Source organism: Fulmarus glacialis, unplaced genomic scaffold (assembly GCF_000690835.1).
Source record: "Fulmarus glacialis isolate BGI_N327 unplaced genomic scaffold, ASM69083v1 scaffold9729, whole genome shotgun sequence".
In the NCBI taxonomy this organism is placed as follows: domain Eukaryota; kingdom Metazoa; phylum Chordata; class Aves; order Procellariiformes; family Procellariidae; genus Fulmarus; species Fulmarus glacialis.
This window is the reverse complement of record NW_009231377.1, coordinates 39,346-59,632: the sequence shown is the minus strand read 5'-3', so window position 1 is coordinate 59,632 and position 20,287 is coordinate 39,346. Positions and strand designations below refer to the sequence as shown.

At 50.2% G+C, this 20,287-nt stretch overlaps 1 protein-coding gene across 1 annotated transcript; it reads right to left on the bottom strand.

Annotated features, from left to right (window-relative positions):
* Window positions 1-473: 473 nt before the first annotated feature.
* PLEKHO1 (pleckstrin homology domain containing, family O member 1) lies at window positions 474-19,646 on the bottom strand. Its single transcript, XM_009584552.1, has 6 exons — window positions 19,560-19,646; window positions 18,567-18,713; window positions 5,968-6,108; window positions 4,416-4,520; window positions 1,985-2,086; window positions 474-1,443 (listed from the first exon to the last, which is right to left on the bottom strand). Exons 1-6 carry the CDS (start codon window positions 19,587-19,589, stop codon window positions 679-681), a joined length of 1,290 nt encoding a protein of 429 aa, XP_009582847.1. The 5' UTR covers window positions 19,590-19,646; the 3' UTR covers window positions 474-678.
* Between the last annotated feature and the right edge of the window lie 641 nt (window positions 19,647-20,287).

The window sequence follows — 20,287 nt, the reverse complement described above, 5'->3', positions numbered from 1 at the left end:
CTTCTGGAGGGCTGTATATGTACCACAAGAATAACAGCTGCCGACCCCAGGAGTTCACAACAGGGACCTGTGCCAGGACAGAACCCCGCTAGCTGCAGTCCAGCGAGTGCCTCTGATGACTCGCGTAAAACTTGAGGTCAGCCTGAATTCCAAGCATCTTCAAGACAGTTCCTGGATAATGGGGACTTCCAAGCATTGGCTGGGACGGACACCTTTTTTTGTCATTTATTTCCAAGAGGACAGCGAGGGAACAAGATGAGACTCTTGGTCAAGGAGCTGTAATGCAGAATACAGCTCAGACGTTAGAGCAGCAAAGCCAGGGCTTATACAGCGCAAGAGCATCTGTCCCCATTGTTATGCACGTGCTGCTCCAGGCATGCAGGGGCATTTTCTAGGAACTGGTGCTTTCTTCCATCCTCTAAGCAGAAGTTGGGGGCTTGCGGTGCAAAGGGTGCTCTTTAAAAAAGGAGGTATAAACTGTAACTGAATTTATTGGAACACAGGGTTGTTTCGTCAGGGGATATGATGGAGGAAAGGAAGGGTTCAAGCTTTGGGAAGCAAAATTTGGGTGAGAACAGGCACCTTTTCACTCTTTTGAACACTGTAAATAATAATAATTAAAAAAAGACCAAATGGCCGCCCCCCCCGGTCCCTCCCTCCCAATCCCAAGGCTTGCCTTCACATCATGCTCTTCCTGTACTGAGACTGTGAGCTCTGTTTGGGTTTTGAGTCCGACTGCTGCAGTTCAAACTGTTTGTACAGGTCCCTCAACTCTTTGATCTCCTGCAGCACCCTCTTGGCTTGGCTCCAGGTGGAGGAAGCCTCCCCCAGCAACCTCTCAGATTCCTGCAGGATCCTTTCAGAGTCCGACCTGGAAGATGATGAGGAAGAAGAAGTGGTGGTGGTGGTGCTGGTGTTGGAATCCTTGGTCTTTCTCTTGCCTTCACCGTAGCCCTTCACCTCTGTCAGCAGTTCCTGAGTTTTTTCCAGTTTCAGTGCAACCAGTTCTTGTATCCGGGACAGCTGCTCTGGTTCTGCTGAGGCAAACTGAGCCTCCAGCCCCCTCCTCAGCACCGCCCGGTGCGTGGAAGAGTCCCGTCGAGACAGAATTTCTTCCATGGAGGCACATTTATTCTTTTCTGAGTGCGAAAGCTTTTTGGGGACCTGTGGTGTGTACATGGTCCCTTTGTCAAAGGAGTCATTGCGCTGCCCAGCTCTGTCCCATGAGGTTACCTCCCGCCTCGGGAGGCTCCCTGTCCGGCCTTTCTCTGATGACTTGACGTTCTCCGAGTCTGACCGGCGCCGGCCAGCAGTAAGATGTGCCACTGACTTATCCAGATCCACCCGGAAACTCTCTTCGCAGGTGCTGTGATCCTCCGGAGAGGGGTCTTCCTCCTGGATCAGGTCGAGTGTCAGCATGCCATCAGAGGTTGAGGTAGATGCCTGAAGAAACAGACAAAGAAGAGCTGTGTTGTCACAGGAAGAGGCATGGCTGTGCGCTACTTCTGAGTGTCTCTTATACCGAAGATATGCATCACCTGCGCTGGGATGCAAAGACGGACCAGGAATACTAGCAAGTGTGACCTACTGACAGAGCCCCAGACATGCTGGGTTCATGGTTCTAGCTGAGATGCAGATCAGCTGAACGGCCTTGGACAAGCCATCTGTGCTAACCCATGACTGAGTTCCACAGCCGCATGGCTATTCTCCGTCAGGAACTTGAAGGAACATTTCATTTTCAGCATCAGGAAAATGGGTGTCGGTGGTGGCAAGCTACCACTTTGCAAAAGGGTTTGCACAATGCGATGTGCAAATGGTCTACAAGAACGGAGGACTAGATCTGATAACCCAGGACAGCCCTGGGTCTTATGACAATTTTCAGTTCAGGCCAGAGCTCAAACACCAGGTCTTCTTGCATTTACTTATAAATGATAGTTACAAGGGAATTTTACGTAAACAGGCGTCTGGAATTTGTTATACGTACCACAGCCATCAAATGTCCCCGTGTTGGAGGGCGTCGGGAGTGCTGTATTTTTGCTCTGTCACGTGTTGGGTGGGCGAGGTAGCTGTCTTCTTCGACAGTAACCTAAAGGGATGACAAAGGCTAGTGAACATCTGGGAGCACAGGAAATATGAGCCATTCCGAGTTTCTGTAGCTGTAATCAGCCAGATGCACTGTGGCAGATCATTTATTCCTCCAGGATTCCCTTTCTGTTGTGACCTGGCCATATGCTGAGGGTGAACTTCTCCCACATACCTCTGGGCCAGGATCCTTCGCTAAAGGCTGTCAGGCAGGAGTGCTCAGCAGGCAGAAGCTTGGGTTGCAAACAGTGAATCCTGAACTCGAATAGAGAGTTTGCAGTTCTGTAGTGCAAATGTTTGCTGAACAGGAGGAGAGCCGTGATCACCACCTGAACCAAACCTACTGCTGAGCTGGAATGAGGAAAGCAATGCATTCCTGATGTGCTGGACTCCTCTGGCTCCCGAGCTGTGCCAGGATTGCGTCTGGGAGCACAGTCTGACCGCCTGGTGTTACTGGATGGCTACAGTCTGTAACACCCTCCTCAGTGAATGTGCCCAGGCACACACAGACTGGTAGGTTTGTAAAACCTGCCTGCCAGTGTTGACAACATACTGGTCCCAAGGGCCATCACCACTGGATGGCTACAGTCTGTAACACCCTCCCCAGTGAGTGTGCCCAGGCACACACAGACTGGTAGATTTGTAAAACCTGCCTGCCAGTGTCGACAACATACTGGTCCCAAGGGCCATCACTGGTCCAAGACTTGTAGGTGGGACTCGCTGATCCAAGTGCTTACAAGGATGCACAGAAGGAGATTTGCAGGTAGAGGCAGCAGGGAATGGGGTGTGGGAATCCAGCCTAAGAAGAGTCTTAGAGTGTTCCCCTAGTCTCTCCCTTCTGCGCCTTGATGGGATCAGATCTACTTAAGTCATTCCTGACAATTATCTGTTGAATCTGTTTGTAAAGATTTTAGTGACACTCTCCTTGAAGCAATCTATACCATTGTTTGTTATACTGCTTTCTGCTCTAAAGCTTTTCCGATGGTCTGACCTTCATTTTCCTTCACTACAGGGTTTTGCGTTGCCATCCGTGAGAACAAACAGCATCACAGCAGTGGGCCGCCTGTATTGCGGTAAGTTGAATGTGGATGAGGTAGATCTGAGACAGATCTAAACTGAAGAATAGTTGTCAGGAAGCATTAATGTGAGACAGCATTGAAATGCTCTTTCAAACTGCAGCCCTGGTAGTGAGGGGCACAGCCTTCTCAAGGTAGTTATCATTCACACCGGAATAAACTATGTGGGAATGCTCATACTGATCTAAACCTGGCCTCTGTCAGCTCAGCTGCGGTTGTAAATGTACACTTTGTCTCCAGGAGGAGGCTGAACTGATGTTGCTTTGTTCTTTTTTCTAGTAGAAGCTGCTTTGCATAATTGTGGTAGTTACTTTGGGAGTTTCATGCAGCAATAATGCTGCCACTTTGGAAGCAGTAGGAGCTATGCTAGTTACGCTTTGTGCGGACGTGTTCTCAAGCAGGCAGGGATATCCTGTTCCAGGGTCCTCCTATTGCTGTCCCACAGTGCACTGATGCCTCATCTCTCTGGTTGTCCCTTCTTTTTTCACTACGTGGAGAGCGTGACTTGTCTTGACAGAAATATATGTGCCACACAGTGCTGAGAAGGCACAAACATTCCTGGTTTGACCCTTGAACAGTAGGAAAGGATCTGCAAAGTTTAAATGCCCAGTAAGTGCCCTTCCTTCAGCCAAAGCTGTGGAAATGGGCCTGTCTCTTGGAGATGGTGATTGAGAGGGGAGGGGTTGGCGGGATGGACTGAGGTGGGTTGACAGATGGTGCCATGCTATTAGGGTGCTCTGAAGATAGCATGGGACTATATTGGTTTTCAGTTAATTCCTTAATTCAGTTGCACTACTTAAAGCTCCTTTGCAAACATAAGCACACTGCGTGATCACCCAGGAGCAGCAAGGAAAGACTCTCCAAAGCCCTGGGAAACCATTCCAAACATAGTCCCACCACCCCTGCGCGAGGCAGGGCTGGGCTCCAAAGTGAAGGCATCTCACTGGGGCCGGGTGTGCCAGGGAGGGGACAGAGCCTTGGCAGCTGCCCCTTGCCATTGCTTTGCAATCAGTGCTGCGTATTAATCCCAAGGCTGGGAGGATCAAACTGTCCCAGACCTTCAGAAGAGCCCACTCTATAGGTGTTGGTGGCTGTGTTTGAGTGCAGTCCATAAAAACACAATGGCTTTGCACTCCTTTTAAATAGGAAATGGAGAGGGTAGGAGGGGCTGCTGCTGTCTCCAGCAGTCTAAAATCTTCACCCAAGATTAAAGGTGAGACAACAGAGCCTGGGTCCGGCCCTCAGAGTCCTGCTCACCTCATCTAAGATGCGGTTTTTAGCACGTGTGATTGCAGAGTTGAGGGCATTAATCCAGGACTCTTTCTCTTCTGGACTCACAGCCAGGAAGATCAGATTTGGTGCCTACAAAAGAGAGAATTCAGGTCAGTGCCAGTGACTAAACTCATACAGAGATGCTTTCACACTGTCCCTGCCCACAGAAAAGCTACACAGCCTTTACAGCTGGCTTGCCTTAGTGGGAAAATGCAAAGCAGACCTGATCCTCCAGTCCTGCAAAATGGCACTGGTCTGCCACACACTGCACCTGCCCTCTCTGCTTCTTGGCAGCCCTTTGCAAAGCAGACCATGATTCCTCACAGTACCCAGCTTTTCAAACCAAAAGCTGTGTACCATATTTACTTCCCTCGTGGCTGCAGTTTCTCCTTCCCCCTCTTTGCCTTCCCACACACCATCCTAGATTTTGCCCTCATCAAACAATGATGCAGCCTTTTTGTGCATCTGCTCCTCACATGCGATTTATCTGTTGCCACCTCAGACTTTGACAAGTAGCTACGGTAGGTACCCACAGAAGGAGCTGGATTTTCCATACTTTGATATGTCAGATGCACACTGAGGGCAGAGCAGTTCTGAAAATATGGCCTGTAGAGGGGATCCAGGATCCTTAGGGTTTTTTTTAAGTTAGATACTCAGTAGAAATGAGTTTTAGCCTCCACAGCATTTTGTTCAATTCTTTCCATTGCTCAGTGCGCTTGCGGACGTGTAGCCGCTTTCCATTTTCCCCTCTTCTTCCCTTTTCGCATTTCATGGTGTTACACAATCATTATCAAAGTGTGGGGCGGGCAAGCTTGGTCTGCTGAAACAAGTCAGAATGAATAGTATAAATCCATCTCATGTGCGTGGCTGTGGGTGGGTGCATCTGTGCCAGAGACAGCTTGCAGTTAGAGACTGGCTCTCTTTGCAGTGGCGACTGAGACCTGATGGAAAGTCCTGCTCTGAGGTAGCAGTGCCCCCGCCCCCATTCCGGCACTTTTTAGCTTTCCTCTGGGCAGAAAGTACTCCTGGGACAAGTTCCCGTATAGCTCTTTTGATGCTGCCCAAATCTGGGCGGCAAACCCAAGGACCATCAGCTCTTCCCTGTCTCCCCCATGAATAAACAACTGCAGTCCGCTAAACCACAGCTGCCGGGAGCGGCAGCAGTCAAATGGCTTTCTCCTTGCTCCTGGCAGCTGTTCTGATACCTTTCTTTCCTAAAGTCAGAATACTCTCTGGTAAATGGATCCAGAGCTAAGTGCTTGGTCATATTTACTTAGTGCACCGAGTCCTCTCCTAGCAGAAACCCTGCTTCTCTCTCCATCTCTCAGTGTTGCTCTCAGTCCTGGCGTGGTGAATGGACGTTCACATATTTTAAACCACGAGACATGATCTGGACTCCTACACAACTCAGCCTATCCAGTTTCACCCCCCTGTGTCAAGCCCTCAGGCCTGTAGCAGGTAACTGAGAGGCAGCCTGGCCTGCACCAAGAGCTAACGGCTTTCTCGGGCTGACTGCGTGCTTGAGAGCAAAGCGTACCGTGTTTCCAGGCTGTCTGGAGTGGGTGAGGGTAAATTTGCTGTGGTTCTTTTTGCTTCTGCTTTTGGACTTCCTGAGCTCTTCACATTTCTCGTAATCACTCAGGTCAAACATTTCCTGTATGTTTTTTTCATCTTTTACCTGCAAAACAAAAATGAAATTACAGGCTTGCAGATGTCAGGCAGAGAGGCAGTAACAGGGCTGCTGCTCCAAGCCAGGGGGGTGCTGGCTGGAGCTGCTGTCTGCACAGGGGGTTTGAATGTACAGAACGTGTGCTGGAGCCTCTGGTGTGTTACGTGGTCACTGAAACATTCTGCAAGAGTCTTCCTCCTTGGGGCACAAATACAGTGATGGAACTATGAGCTGGGAAGCGCTACACTTGGTTTTGGGAGGGAGAAGCAGAGATTTTCAACATGATAGTTTTGACTCGAGTCTCTTCTGGAACGAGGGGGACATTTTTAGAAGGATAACTTGAAAATCACAGTCTCCTAGGTTAATTCCTGCTTTGCTACAGATTCTTTAGGGATTTAACTGCCTCTCCCACCCCCAAAGTTACGGGGGCTAGGCTGAACTGACATGCAGGTGTGATCAGACTTTTCCCTGTGCTTATGCTTGTGGACCCTCAAAATGAATAGGATTTGTTCCAGCAGCAGGGAGAGGACCCTGTCTGCTAGAAGGAGGTTCATGCGGAGGCAGGAGATGCTGGGAGGAGGTGGACTTTCATCTGCTGATTAAAAGGGGCAATCATATTAGCGCTTGTTGCTTTTCTGGAGACAGCATAACAAAAGTTTGAGGGATAAAGATTAGCACTTCCTATTTTTAACCTGGTGGTATTACTGAAGCCTGTGCTGACAGCTGATTTGGGGGGTGGATGAAGCACATCCAGTCCCAGATTACTGACACGATGCGTGTGCTGCTCTCCCCCGCTGCTGAGCCTCATCCCATGTGAAGGGGCTATGGGCAGAATTCATCTAGGCACCGGTGACTGCCCAGATCATGGGGTTTGTTTTGGCAGCTGCTTGCCGGGCTTTCACTGCTGGGTGGCTGGCCGGGCTCCCAGAGACCTTCGGCAGCCAGGGGATTGATGGAAGGTTTCAAGAAGGTAGAGAGTGCTAGGGCTTGGCCTTCACTGACAGAAGCACTTCTTGGTTGTCCTTTAGAAAGTCATCAAGTGGCCACTTTGCAGCTTTTACAAGATCTCACTTTTTCCTGGTCTATTCCTCAACACTTTCTCTATTAGTCATGGTGTGGCAGGCACACAGCTATAGATAAATATCGCAGAGGCTTAAATTAAAGATATGACTTGCACAGGGTCGTGAAGGCTGTGGCTGAGCTGGGAAGGAAGCCAGGGTTCTTGATACTGTCCCATGACAGACAGACCCCTGACCTGAAGGTGCCGTCACTCGGGGGACTCTTGGAGCAAAGAAGAGAATGCGCAGTCTGTCTTCTGCCTGGCCCCCTTTAGTTTTGTACGGCCTTCCTTTTCATTGCTATCTTTAATGGGCTATCCTCACATCCCACTCCTACAGCAGGGCAGCTCTACTCTTTCCATGGTAAACATGAGGAATGTAGGTAACTGGGATGGGAGAGAACTTGGTTTTGCCTGTCTGCTAAGGACAGAACTGTAGCAGGCTCAAATCCATGTCAATCTGCTTAATCCGACTCCAGCCAGGGTCTTTACAGGCTGGGATCTGCAGTGGAGTTCGAGTAACTCAGGTGCCGGAAAGGCAGACGGTGATGAGGTCTTAGCTGTTGGATTTCTTGAAAGGACTCCACCCCATTTAATATGTTTCCTCCCTAGTTTTGGGAAGCACCGAAGGAATTCCCCATGATTTTTTCAATTGAATTTAAACAAAGAGGCTGACTAAAATGCTGTAACCAGCTTTCTAACTGGACACACAGATAAACTGACCATCTGGCCTTGCATAATGACTGCAGTTCCCCCTCTATCCTTTTTCCTTCTATCCCCCAAGTTTGTCTTCAAGAACTAGGAGGCAGACACCGTACACAGCTATTCTTGAAGCCCCAGAAGCTATTGCTTATTTCTGCTCATAACAACAGCCACTGTGTATGGGCTGTTATGAACAGATACAGAAGTGTCTCTCGCAGATAATGTCTATCTATATATCCTCCCCATGCATTTCTAATTGGCTTTTATCTCCTCCCACTACCATCTTACAATCCACCTCTTTCCAAGAATCTTGGCTGAATTCAGCCCTATTCTTTTGCAGCAGGAAAAGCCGATCCCCCCTGAGCCCCGAGCTGTGCACAGCAGCTGAGGCACAAGTCCTTACTCCAGATGTTTGCTCATGTAGGTCACTGGGACTTCCCCAGCCCTTCCCTCCTTTCTCAGACACGCAGAGCCTGCACTGTGAACTCATGGGGGCCGGGACTCAAATACCTTGCCTCTAGGAATATCTACAGGAGGCTGCAGAAAGGACGGGTGTAATTGGTTCAGATAAATACCCTTCGGGTGTAGCTGGTCCTTTAAAAGACTGGGACTGACAAGTGCCAGGGCTCTAACACCGCGCTTGTCTTCCCATGACACACACAGGAGACCCTGCTGCACAGACGATGTATCACTTTCACCAAAGTGCCGTATGTGTGTGTAGACGGGTTATAAAATGCTTAAGAACAGAGAATAAGGAACATTGCCTTAAAAAGATGATGTTGGGGCCCCATTTCTAAATTTCAGACAAGGTGGCCAGGTTCAGCCCCCCACAGGTATTTTGTGGGGGTGGGTGCACGCGTGGATACAGGTGCCTAAGGGTATGTCTGCCCTTCAGCCAGAGCTGCAGCACAGGGAGGAAAGGCAGGTTTGCGCTCACTTTGAATTGATTCCCTCTGGTACACAGCCCTGGTAGTATAATGAGGCCATAAGTGAATGGGGCTGTAATTTAGTCATTTGAACGTGGCTTTGTTCTGCCTTCATGGTGGGAAGAGGTCTCAGCATCAGCCTGAAATGGGCTCCGTTGCGGTGATGCAGTGGCAGTGATTTCACGGGGCATGGGAAGGACAGAAGTCTTGTCTCACAAGGGGCATTGCCAACTGATTTCTCCCCTCTCTCCCGCACTGAGACATGCAGGCAGAGCAAAATAATAGAGCATTCAGTGTGTAAATAGTGAAACTAGAGAGAAGGAAGGTGAAAAGCAAACTTCAAAAGTACCAGCCAGCTCTTTTGTCCTTTGTGGAAGGCTACTGAGGCCAAAAAGAGGGAGGTGGTGGGCATGAATTAGAGAACAGAGCAACCTCAGAGGCAGGAGAGGATGAGGGCTCAGAGGCTGAGGATAGTCATGCAGCCCATCCTCTGTAAAAAAAAAAAGAGAAAAGCAACCCTTAAAGACCCACAAAACTGCTGGAACCAGATGGTCAGCAAAGCCTAAATCCTGGTCATCTACGTCGATAGGAAGTCGGTAACAAGCTTGCAGGGTGTCTACCCTTCTCCACATTTTCAGAGAGATTGGAGCCATGCAAATAAAATCTTTCAGGTTTCACCAGCGGAGAATTTCGCTTGATGTGCTCCCGGCACCCAGGCAACACACAGGTCTTTGGGTAACGTTTTGGAGACCCTTGGGAGGAAGTAGCCTCAGGTGTCAGTTCTCAGTAGGAGGGAATGAAGTGCGATTTCTCTGTCACCCAGTGTGGTTTGTAAGGGGAATGGCAGGGGCAGCATAGCAGCATTGATCTTCATTTATGTCAGGGTGACCTACCACAGCTCGTCATGCACCCAGGCTGCTCTGAGTGAGGAGTTAATCCTGGTGGTGGAGATTTACTACGATCATTACGTTTGCTTGTTTGTTTTCTTCTTTGTTGCTGAATATAGATTGAGCACAGATTTTTGAAAGCGAGGGGTGATTTTTAGTCTCAGATGCTGAACTCGAAACTCTTTAAGAAAAGGTCTGAGTTCTGGGAAGGGCTGAGCATCTCCTCTGAATAGTCTTCAGTCTGGTTCCCCATCCCCAGGCAGTTTGTCTCTTGCTCTCTAACTTGCAGGGAAGACAGCTTTAAACAGGCTCTCCAGGGCCTGTCAGTCCCTCTTTTCTACAACTCCTCTTAGGGAGTCAAGAAAAAGCTTCCCTGTCTGGAGCGACGCATCCCCTCCTGTCCACTGCACAGGTCTGCACACCTGCCTGTGAAGCAGCTGGGGCTCTGCAATGTGGGTATTTTTTGGATCCTGCTGCTTTCACTAGCCTTTCTTAAGGTCTCCCACACTGTAGTTTGAAGCTGAGAGGAATCAGGGACCGCTTGGCTTAATGTGCTAGGAAGGGAGAGGCCTGGATGGTTGATTTTGGAAAAATAATTCCTAGCTGGGAGGTGGCCAGCAGGTCTTTCCTTCCTCACACTTGCTGAGTGCCTGGCATGCAGCGAGCTGACGGATCTCAGAGCCTCATGGGCAGGTAGGTCCTGCACTCCTTGCCCTGCAGGAAAGCTCTGGATTTAAAGGGTTAAGGTAAATAAATCCCAGCAATCGCTGCCGTGGCTGTCTGCTGGCTTTGCTATCCGTATTGCACCTGTCCTAGGCAGAGAAAACAATTTTCTTATCCTGGGGTTCAGCCTGGCTCCTCCCCATCCTCCCAGAAATGCTTCCACACTCCAAGTAGGCCAGGCAAGGTAAGGGAAACCGAGGCACAGAGAAGGAACCCAAAGTGTCCCCCATCACCAAAGACAAAGCCAGGTCCCTAAAGCAGGGTACGTTAGACCCTGGAGCCATTAGACCACGCAGTCCCCCGCACTCGCAACGACAGCTGCCACTGCTTGGGGTGTAGCTACACCGCAGACAGCCGTGCAGCCACTGGCTAATCTGGGCCTGCAGTCAGCGGCGAGATGTGCTGAGGCTGACATTGCTGGCGCGTTGCTAAAGTTCAAGGAGGGGAGCTGCATTCCTCACACGCCTCGCCCCCGCAGCTGCTGCCCCAGCAGGGTCAGCCCGAAGGGACGCCAGCCACGACGGCACTCCCCGTGCCTGTGGGATGTGGTGATCCTGTGGACACGTAGTGGGTCAGAACATCAGCCATGGTACCTAAAGTACCTTCTCTCAAAGGCTTGTAGGGCTTATTTCTAGCCTTGCAGCTAGTCATGCTTCCAAAGGTCTGTTTTCTCCTGTGCGAATGCTCCTTCGCAGCATTCTGGCAATGGGAGGATCCCTAATGTGATTTAAATTAACTGCTCCTTGGATGTCTTGCTGACAGAGAGTTAAAATTCCCTCCCTCATCAAGCTGTCACCTGCGACAACTCCGAACCTCCTTGATTCAGATCAGGGCTGTGTTCTGGGGCCAAACCAGGAGCGAAGCGGAAGGGCAGTCACTCAGTCACCAGGCAAAGTTCTGCACTTTTCCTCAGATTTGTTTGGTGGAGATTTGCCTGAGCAGTTCCCTGTTGAGATGTGACATGCTCAAAGCAAATGCGGAAGGTACAGAAAATCATGAGACACCAAGTGTAACGTATCCACGAGACTTTCAAGAGGTCATAAGGTGGCTCAGGGTGTAACAAGAAACCTACAGATTCTCAGTAAAGCTGAATATCCAAACATGGGCAGTCCCGGGGGCAGCATCAGCCAGCATGTTCCCCTCTCAAGCTGAGATGAAAGTTTCACTTCCTCAAGCCAAGCAGTTCTACCATCTAGCAAGGGACTGAAATTTCTGCAGAGCATAGCTAAAATCAGGCTGTCGCTAAGATAGGAATCCACGCATGTGTGCAACACCGGCTCTGGCAATGCCGGGAAGCAGCACTGGTGAGGGACTGGCAGGTGACGGGGGAGATTTGAGTTTAATATCCTGTCCTGTCACTGGCTCCTTGTTCTTCTCAGTTCCCTGGCTGCACAAGGGAGGTAACAGTGCGGTTCTGGTCTGCAAGGGAACTAGAAGAAGAAATACAGGGAGCATTGGGAGAGTTTCGGGTATTACAGTAAGAGGGACCTGCAAAATGCTGTCGACACGGGGTAAAATGGCCTGTGTACAGTGGGACACTGCAGATGGTCCACTTTTTCCTTCTCTAGTACCAGTTAAGGTGCACGTGTGGAGAGAAGACAGGGATATAGATAGAGTGTTTGTGCAGTCACTGGCACAGCAGGACCCTGGTTTCGGCCAGAGCCTCCGGACCTCGGTAGAACAGAAATGGCAGTGCTCCAAGAGACTGCCTCCCCATCTGCACACCTGCATCCTGACTGGGAGGTTGCACCATGAACTCGGTAGCTCAAGGGCATAAGCATGACCTTCCAGGCCTTTTCATGTCCAAATTGCTGCCCTGAGCTAACGAGGGGATGGCGGCAGAAATTTGCTGTATCTACTTCAGTCCTTTGCCCCAAAGAGTCATCAGCCAAGGCTACCAGAAACACAGGTCTCTCAGAATCAACTGGCCCCTGAAGAACACCCTGTGCTGGAACCAGCTCTTTTGCATCCCAGTGCTGCACTTGAATCCCAAAGCCGTGCTGCCTCATCTCACAAGCTACCTTCGTTGCAGGGAAAGGGAATCAGGCTGTGTGTTGTTTCCGCCTAAGTGTTCTTTGACCCTCTCTCTGGCTGTGCAGGACGGTGCCATTGACACTTCACTGAAACTTTTCACCTTGCTCTGCAAAGTGTAGAACAGAGCTTGGCTGAGCAGGAGAAGGAAGGTGGGAGGGAAAAGGACGGCTTAAAAGAGTAAGAGCAGGAGAGGTATGGAAGGGGCAGCAGGTCCCAGCCATGCAGTCACAGACTACTCTTGCGTAGTCAAAAGCCCAGAGTTTACACACCAGACTGACACGTAGCACTACGACTGTCCCTTAACACATATGTAACTGCACAGCTCCAATTTACACCTTGTACATGTTGAACGCAATGGACACCAATATATTTTCCTCACTTACCAACTGCAGACATGACACAGAGGCAGAAAACATGGCCACCCCGTACGCAGAGGCATTCAACAAGTGCAAATGCACACCATGAAGCATCGTCACAGCACCAAGCACGTGAACAGCACGTGCACAGAAACACCATGAGTACTTTGCAGGCTCCATCACAGGCATGAACCATGTATGTGAGCTCTAGACATGACTTCGAATGTGTACACACACGCACGCACCCCTTCCAGGCAGAGCGTTGTGCAGTGTTTGATGGTGCTGTAACAAATGAGGAGCGAGAACAGACTACTTTTCAAGTGCTCTTGTGCTAATTGAGTCGATGCTTTTGGTAGCAAACAAGAAAAGGCTTAAGGAAGCCCCGAGAAGCATTTCCTCATTAACATCTCGTCATCACAGAGTCCGTTCATGCTGTCTGGACAGCCCTGGGCTTCCTGACAGGAAGTGGTAGGAGCCCAGCTGTGTCTGTGTTAGTCTGACTGCTATTCCCAAGTGCAAAGCAATAACAAAGCTGTGCTAGAAACAAGAGAACAATTACCAGAAATTTGCAGGCAGGGAGGGAACTGGTGTGGAGGAAAGCGAGGGGAAAGAATGCAAAAATGATACGAAGAAGGTGTTCTTTTGCTTAGCAGAGCTCAGCTCACTTCAGCACATCTTGTCTTGCATGTTTCTGCCCTGAATGCTTTTTTTGGCTGATGACCAAATGCTAAATAATGAAGGGTTTTTTTGCGTAAGTTCACAGAGTTCGGCTTGCAGCAGGGGTACAGATCGCTGTGCAAGCTCAGAGTCCCTGGCTGAACAGGGTCTGTAAGCCTCAGCTACCATTTTGGTGCATGGTTGGAAGACCAAAAGGTTCTAGGTGTTAGAGCAGGTTTCACAGCTTCCAAAGGTTGATGCCCTAATAAAAGAAAATAACTCAAAAGCCCTGTTTGCATTTTCCAGGTATATCAGCTGGTCTGATAAAATATATTTCCTCTCCTTACAGACTTGGTTTCTGCCGGGGAGAAAGCCCAGGCTTCCATCAGACGTTCACACCTTCTCCTAACCAAAAATGAATCGGGGCTAGTCTCTAACCTGCAAGCCCAGGTCCTAGGTAGGCAACTGAAAAAGCACACAGATTCCCTTTTTTTTATTGATGGGATTTGGTAGTCTGGGTCTGCCTGTGGGAGTTAGCCTTTTGGAAACCTATCCGTTCAGCCCTTCCAGATATCAGACTAGTGCTCAGCTCCGAGCCGTTGTCTTCGTGCAACATCATTATCTGCCCTGAGCTGACATCTTTCCCAAGGGATTCCACAGTGTGTGACATACAATTCCCCCTTCCTAGGCACCTTGTGCCTTAGGGAGATGAGTATTATTAGCCCTGCTTTCCAGATGGAGAAATTCAGGCAAAAGTAAATAAATGTCTGGTTTGAATTCATTTAGTGAGTACGTGGCAGAACTGAGGATAGCATCCAGGAGTCCCGGTATTTAACCCCTTCTTCTGCGGTGCTCTGAGCTGACAGGGAGAGGCCGGGAGTCCTGCTTTACCCGCTAAACAACCTGCCTTCTGTTCTAGAGCAGCCACTGAGCTTAAGAGGAGCTGACAAGAAACACCAAGGTTAATATGAGAGTTAACTCGTAAGCTCCATCCACCAAATTCCACCTTGCTCCGATGGCTTTGATGGAGCAAAAATAATTTATAGCAGAGAAGGACTTTGATCTTTTGTGGAAACAGACAATTGACAAATCACTGCAGAAATTGGACTGAGATTCAACCTGTCTAGTGGCTATTTCCACTAGAGTTTTCTATTCACGTTTCCTCAGGGTTTCCACTATTTAATTCTCTCTCTGGCTGCATCCAGTGCCTGCCCCATCAGCCACAGCGGCAGTGGCAGGGATTCACAAGTGGAGAGGCCTTTCTCCAGAGCAGCGAAGAGCCTCTCACACAACTCATCAGCACAACCCAGCAGTGGCTCCATTTTCTCCACTGGGCATAATCTGGTGTGTGAAAAAACAAAAGAGGCTCCGACCTGTTCTGCTTGACAAATCCCAATTTATTAAGCTATTTGCGGGAGCTGCAGGCACCTGCTGCCAGGAAAGCGAGCGTGCAGAGGGAGCCTCGTGCTCCGGGAGCAGAGCTCTGAAACACGCGTTAAGACCTGTGGACAGGAGGGAGTGCTGGCTACGGGCCTCCCAGGGCAGATCTCAGATCCTGTTGGTATGTGAAGGCCTGGCTTTGCTAAGGAATAAAGGTCCAGTCAGTCTCAAAAACTTGCGCCGTGTGTTAGAAGACCCGTCTGTCTTTGAACAGAAAGTCTTGGAAACGCACAAGCGACAGGCAGCCACACTGAACGTGTGCCCTCCGTCCATACACGCGCACGTAAGCGTGCTCACCCAGCCAGGCAGCGCAGGGTACCACGTGCCAGGTGGCTGGAGCCGCCTCATATATTGAGATTCCCGGAGATGCCGGACCCAGTGACACAGGCGTATTCTTCAATCCCGCAGGCACACAGAGTCACTTCAGTGCACATGCAGGCAGCCAGATGTTACCTCCGTAACCACATTTCTACACAACCACAGATTCTTCCATATAAAGACATAGGCAGTCACTGCTGCATGTTATTTATGGTCTTTCACACACATACTCATACACGTAGAGCCACAGTGCTGCTTCAGTTGCACATGCCTTCATTTTTTCCCCGTAAAGAAATACACGCACGCTCCCTGAAACAAACACAAGTGGTCCTTGTTCAGAACTAGCACCCGCATGGCCCCTCTGACAGCCTCGTCCCTCTTCTGGGCTCAGAGCACACAGATATTTGAGCGGTAGCTACCTGGACATATTTGGGAGGGATAGATGGACAGACAGACAGACATCTTTTTCCTGCACATCTTCACTGCTGTTGACTCCTGTATGAATACATTCTCTCTTGCGCAGGCTATCCTGCTCCTTAGCCAAGTAGAGCCTTTGCTGTTAGTTTATTCTCCAGTAAACAGTTGGGGTACCAGAGAGACATAACCACCCACCCGGCAGAGCTGGGTGTCCGGGACATCCCAGTGGTACTGCAGCCAGTGGCAATCCAGCTGGTGACTTCAGGGTGGCCAGGATTTTGGAAAACACTCTTGTTTTCCCAGGCAAGATCCAGAGTATTTCCCATCAAAGGGAGGGTTCGCACACTGCTTAAAGGAGTGTACTGTGCCACACAGCATGGCTTTGCTGTCCCGGACAGCCGCTGTGCAGGTCTGGGCTGCAGACAGAGGGTCTGGGAGGATCCTCCAAACAGAGCAGCTCTGGAGGAGCTTGTAGCATGGAGCCCAGCCGCTGGGCTGGCCTCCCCTGCGAGCACTCCCCCGTTAGAAGCACAGGCACCACAGTGTATCTGTAATGGGTACTTCCAGAGGCTGCTCAGGGCTTATGGGCGCTGAATAGCTCTCTGGAAGTGTCCTTTCCCTCTCCCTAGTGAAGGTACTCTGAGGAGGTCCTAAGCTCAGGCAGAATGCATCTGGGCCGCAGCCCGTGGGCTCAGGGGGCCAGTGCAGCCTGGGCGGCAGTCAGGCCTCCCAGCCCGCCCGCAGAAACAGTGCGGTGACAATCCCAGCTGCCTTGTTCGGCCTTTGCTTCAGCGGGGCAAAGTTTCTCCCTCTACCCACCCATATGACTCCTTCCCCCGCTGAATGGTGGTGAGAGGGACCCTGAAAAGTTCCTGTGTTTGTCTCCCAGTCCCCCCAAAACCACGTACGCAACCTCATGCTAACTCAGCTGTGAATTTCAGTATTATTCAATCCCATCGCTGATACTGCACCTTCACACCTGCTTGAAGGACCATAAAGCATTCTGCGAACACCGCTAAGCATCTGCCCAGCCTGCAGTGAATTTACCATTACGGGGCCGCCTAGTCCAGCCTATTCCCAATCCTTTCCCAGCAGTTCCAACTGTGCCAGCACAGCCGATGCAGTCTGTTCCGAGCAGGCAGCTCCCCTATCATTTGGACTTGGTCATGATTACTTCTCTTCCAGGTCCTGGCTCAAAAAGCATGAGCTCCAGTTCGATCCCCGTTAACTGGGCTGAAGTGTATGTTTCTCCTCAAGCACATGCTTCAGTGCCGCCTTGAATCGGGGCCCCAGTACAGAAGAGCCATTGACCCAGGCTGGTAGAACACGAGGCAGCAGGTAAAATCCTTCCAGCCGTGTAATCTGTCTGTCTAGCAGTTTCTAAACTCTGATCTGTGGCCCCAGAGGTACATGAGCTGCTTGTAAGAGTCATGCAAGACAAGCAGGCCCGCTGTTGGGAAATACACACTATACAGTGTGCGTTACTACTGGAAAATTTGGAAGGACCACAAATCAAAGGAGATTTGTACCACTCGCTGTGACCTCTCGCATCCATTTCTCCATCTAACTTTCCCCATCTGTAAATCTATCTATAGATTCATCATAGGTTTAGTGTTTCATTACCACTAGTGTTGTCTGTAGTCTCTAATCTTTCTCTTATTATGTCTTTTTACTTGAGCATTTCCAAGGCACTGAACCCCCAGCCTGCAGACAACATTATTTCCCACACCTGCGTCTCTCTCCAGTTCTGGAGCAGCGAAGAGATCGATGGGAGTGAGCTGTGAAATGCCAACACATAGCTAAGCGCTACCTAGGCTTTCAGTCCACTTTTAGGCTATTTCTGTGTTCCAATAACTCCTGATCCATCTGCACTTTGCCATGCCCCATGATTCAATTAGCCTCTAAATCAAATTATGCCTGGCACTCTGGACCCTATTACCTCTCCAGATCCTAAACTGATAAAGCTGGGTCAGGTAGCCATGCATCTGAACAGCAGACCGCCCTGCAATGCCCGCCAGAGAGTAACCTCCACTTACAGGAGGAAACCCACCCAGACCCAGACCCAGATCTGTATTTTTACCCCAAATGCCCTGTCCTAACACCAGCCTGACTCCAAACAGCCCCTGTGCCTCTTCTTGTGGGCACAACTCTCACTAGTGCTAGCGATGAGTTTTTAAAGGGTAATCAGAGGGAGGAGTGCTGTTGCCTGGGGATCTCTTCCTGACGAATTTATCAAGACAAAAACTAAGGGGGGAGGCTGTGCAAGGACAGCCGGATCCCAGCCTGCCAGAGCCTGCAACACTCAGCCTGATAGTCACATCCAATTAAGTCTAATGTAAACACTACATTAAACCCCAAACCGCAGCCGATGTTGAGCGGAGACAAGGGGAAGGAGGGGGGGCACATTTTTCAACAAGGTGTTGGATCCGTGGTTAAATTTCCCCGTTGTCCTCTTGTGGTGTGGTTCAGGGCGAAAAAATACAAGAGATAAGGGACCCGTAAATGGCTCGATTCCAGTTGGGAGACCACAGTTATGTCCAAATAGAGCAGTGCAGCAGCTGGGAACAAGACCACTGTCGAACTTAATGACAGAGGACAGGCACAGAAGGAAGCTGGCATTGCTGTTTCACCGCGGCGGAAAGAAAGATGAGGGTTTTAACTCTTGCTAAGTGAATCCTTTCATGTGTCCAGTGCTGGGAAAATGTCTCCCAGCCAGAGCTGTCTGGGAGAGTCGCTGTTGGAGCTGACACACCAACCCAGGCCAGGTTTCTCTGGTGCCGACTCGGGGAGAAGAGAAGCCCCCGAGAAACCTCCTCAACCCAGGCTGGCGATGGAGGGGCAATGGCTGGGCAGGGGCGCTGGGGAAAGGCTGGGGCTGCTCGGCGTGTGCTTTTCATATGCAAAGGGGAGGAAAGGGGGGGATGGGAAAGGAAAATGAAACCGATCCTACCTCTTTCTCTGAGATGTAAAGCTGATCTCCCTTCAAAACCACATAACGGTTTTTCCAGATTTCCCTAAAAATGCCTTTCCCGCAAAATTTCCGCACCCAGCCGACCTTCTCTGGCTGCACAGATTGCTGGTTTCCATCCTGTTGCCCCTAACACAAAGAGAGAGGGAAGAAAATGGGGGAAAACGGTATTATTCTTGCTTTTACACTCCTCTTCTCCCCCCCTCCCTCTCTGCCCAACTTTCGCCTCCCCCTCCTGCCGGCCCCTCTCTCCACCGAAGCTGGGACCGAGGTACTTTGCTTGATTCACTCTACATAGATTTTTCTGCTGCAGACATGAAGCAACAACAATAATACCGAGGGAATGATGCAAAAATCGCAGGCAGGGTTTCACTCTGTGCATTATATAAGAAAGGCTGTTATGTTATATTTGCCTCATACAACGTACGTTTGCCCATGGAAAGAGGAACAGGAGGGTGTTGGGGAGAATTTAACTAGCTGATTTTTTTACTGCAGTGAAAATTGCATTTTTGAGCCTTTTATGAACAATTAATCCTAGAAGCAAAATCTATGCATGGGTTTGTATTTAAGATTTCTTCATAGACAGCGATAAGATCTCTGGGCACAGCAGACACACACATACGGCACAGAGCAGACGGAGAGCGACAGATAGATGGTGTCTCCGTATTTTATCGTTTCCTTGTGATCAAAAATGAAAACTGCCTGCCTACATCGTTCCACACTAAACGGCGAATAGTATCTCCTGGCGAATGCAAGAGGAAGGAGAGGCGCTGGGCAGTAGGACAGAAGGAGAGACGGGTGCTGGGTTTGGTTTTGTTTTGATCTGGTTGGGGTTGGGGTTTTTTTGCAAGGCAAGGGCGGGGGGAGCAGAGGCAAAGCGAACAACTGGAAATCAAGAGATAAGCCCCCCTACCCAAAACATCCGGGAGCCTCCCCCACCCCACCGTGCCCCAAAGAAGAACCGATTCGACTCACCCTTTTTGCAGAATTATTTTTTTTCATCATTCCTTGGTGTGCTGCGCAGGAGGGAGGTTGGGGGGGGATCAGAGAGGGGTTCCCGGCGGCCTCCTCTTGGGGAGAGCGTGGCTGGGAAATACACAGGGTACCTCCTCTTACTCCCTCTCTGTCTTCACCCTTTGTGGATCACAGAAGCTCTCTAGTTACATTAAGACCAGCCCGCCTCTGTAATACATCTTTAGCCATACAGACACAGCATCCCCCCCCACCAACCGGCACCACCACCACCATCACTGAGCTCTCGTGGGCTTGCACTGGGCTGGCCTGGGCTCCCGAGCTCCATCTATAGCCGTGCGCGTATGACGTCTGGAGTTCACAATAAAGGGCGAATCGCAGCCCACGAGGGTTTTTCTTCTTTGTTTCTGACTCACTGCTGATGTGAGTGTCTGGATGTGTGTGTGGCTGGATGTGAGTGTGTCGAGGCTGGGGTCGGTGGGGGGGACATTGTCAGATGTCCGCCCGTGTCCGAGCCACATTCCTGGCTGTGTCACAGGTCACTGCAAAACTTCCTGGGAGACGGAAAAGCGGCCAGGTGGCACTGGGAGGCTTTTCTGCCAAGAAAGTGGCTGAGTGTTTAGAAGTATAAACAAAAGCACTCTGCAGAGAGGAGCGGGGAGATTCCCTGGGGAGGGGGCCGGGGAGAAGGGATCTCTTCCCAGCAGTGAGGGTCTGGTAACAGGGACTTA

Coding starts and splice junctions, on each gene's coding strand:
- PLEKHO1 (XM_009584552.1), bottom strand. CDS start 19,589: ATGATGAAAAAAAATAATTCTGCAAAAAGG. Junction 6,109..18,566: donor TTTACATCTCAGAGAAAGAG/GTAGGATCGGTT, acceptor TTTGTTTTGCAG/GTAAAAGATGAAAAAAACAT. Junction 4,521..5,967: donor CCAGACAGCCTGGAAACACG/GTACGCTTTGCT, acceptor TCTCTTTTGTAG/GCACCAAATCTGATCTTCCT.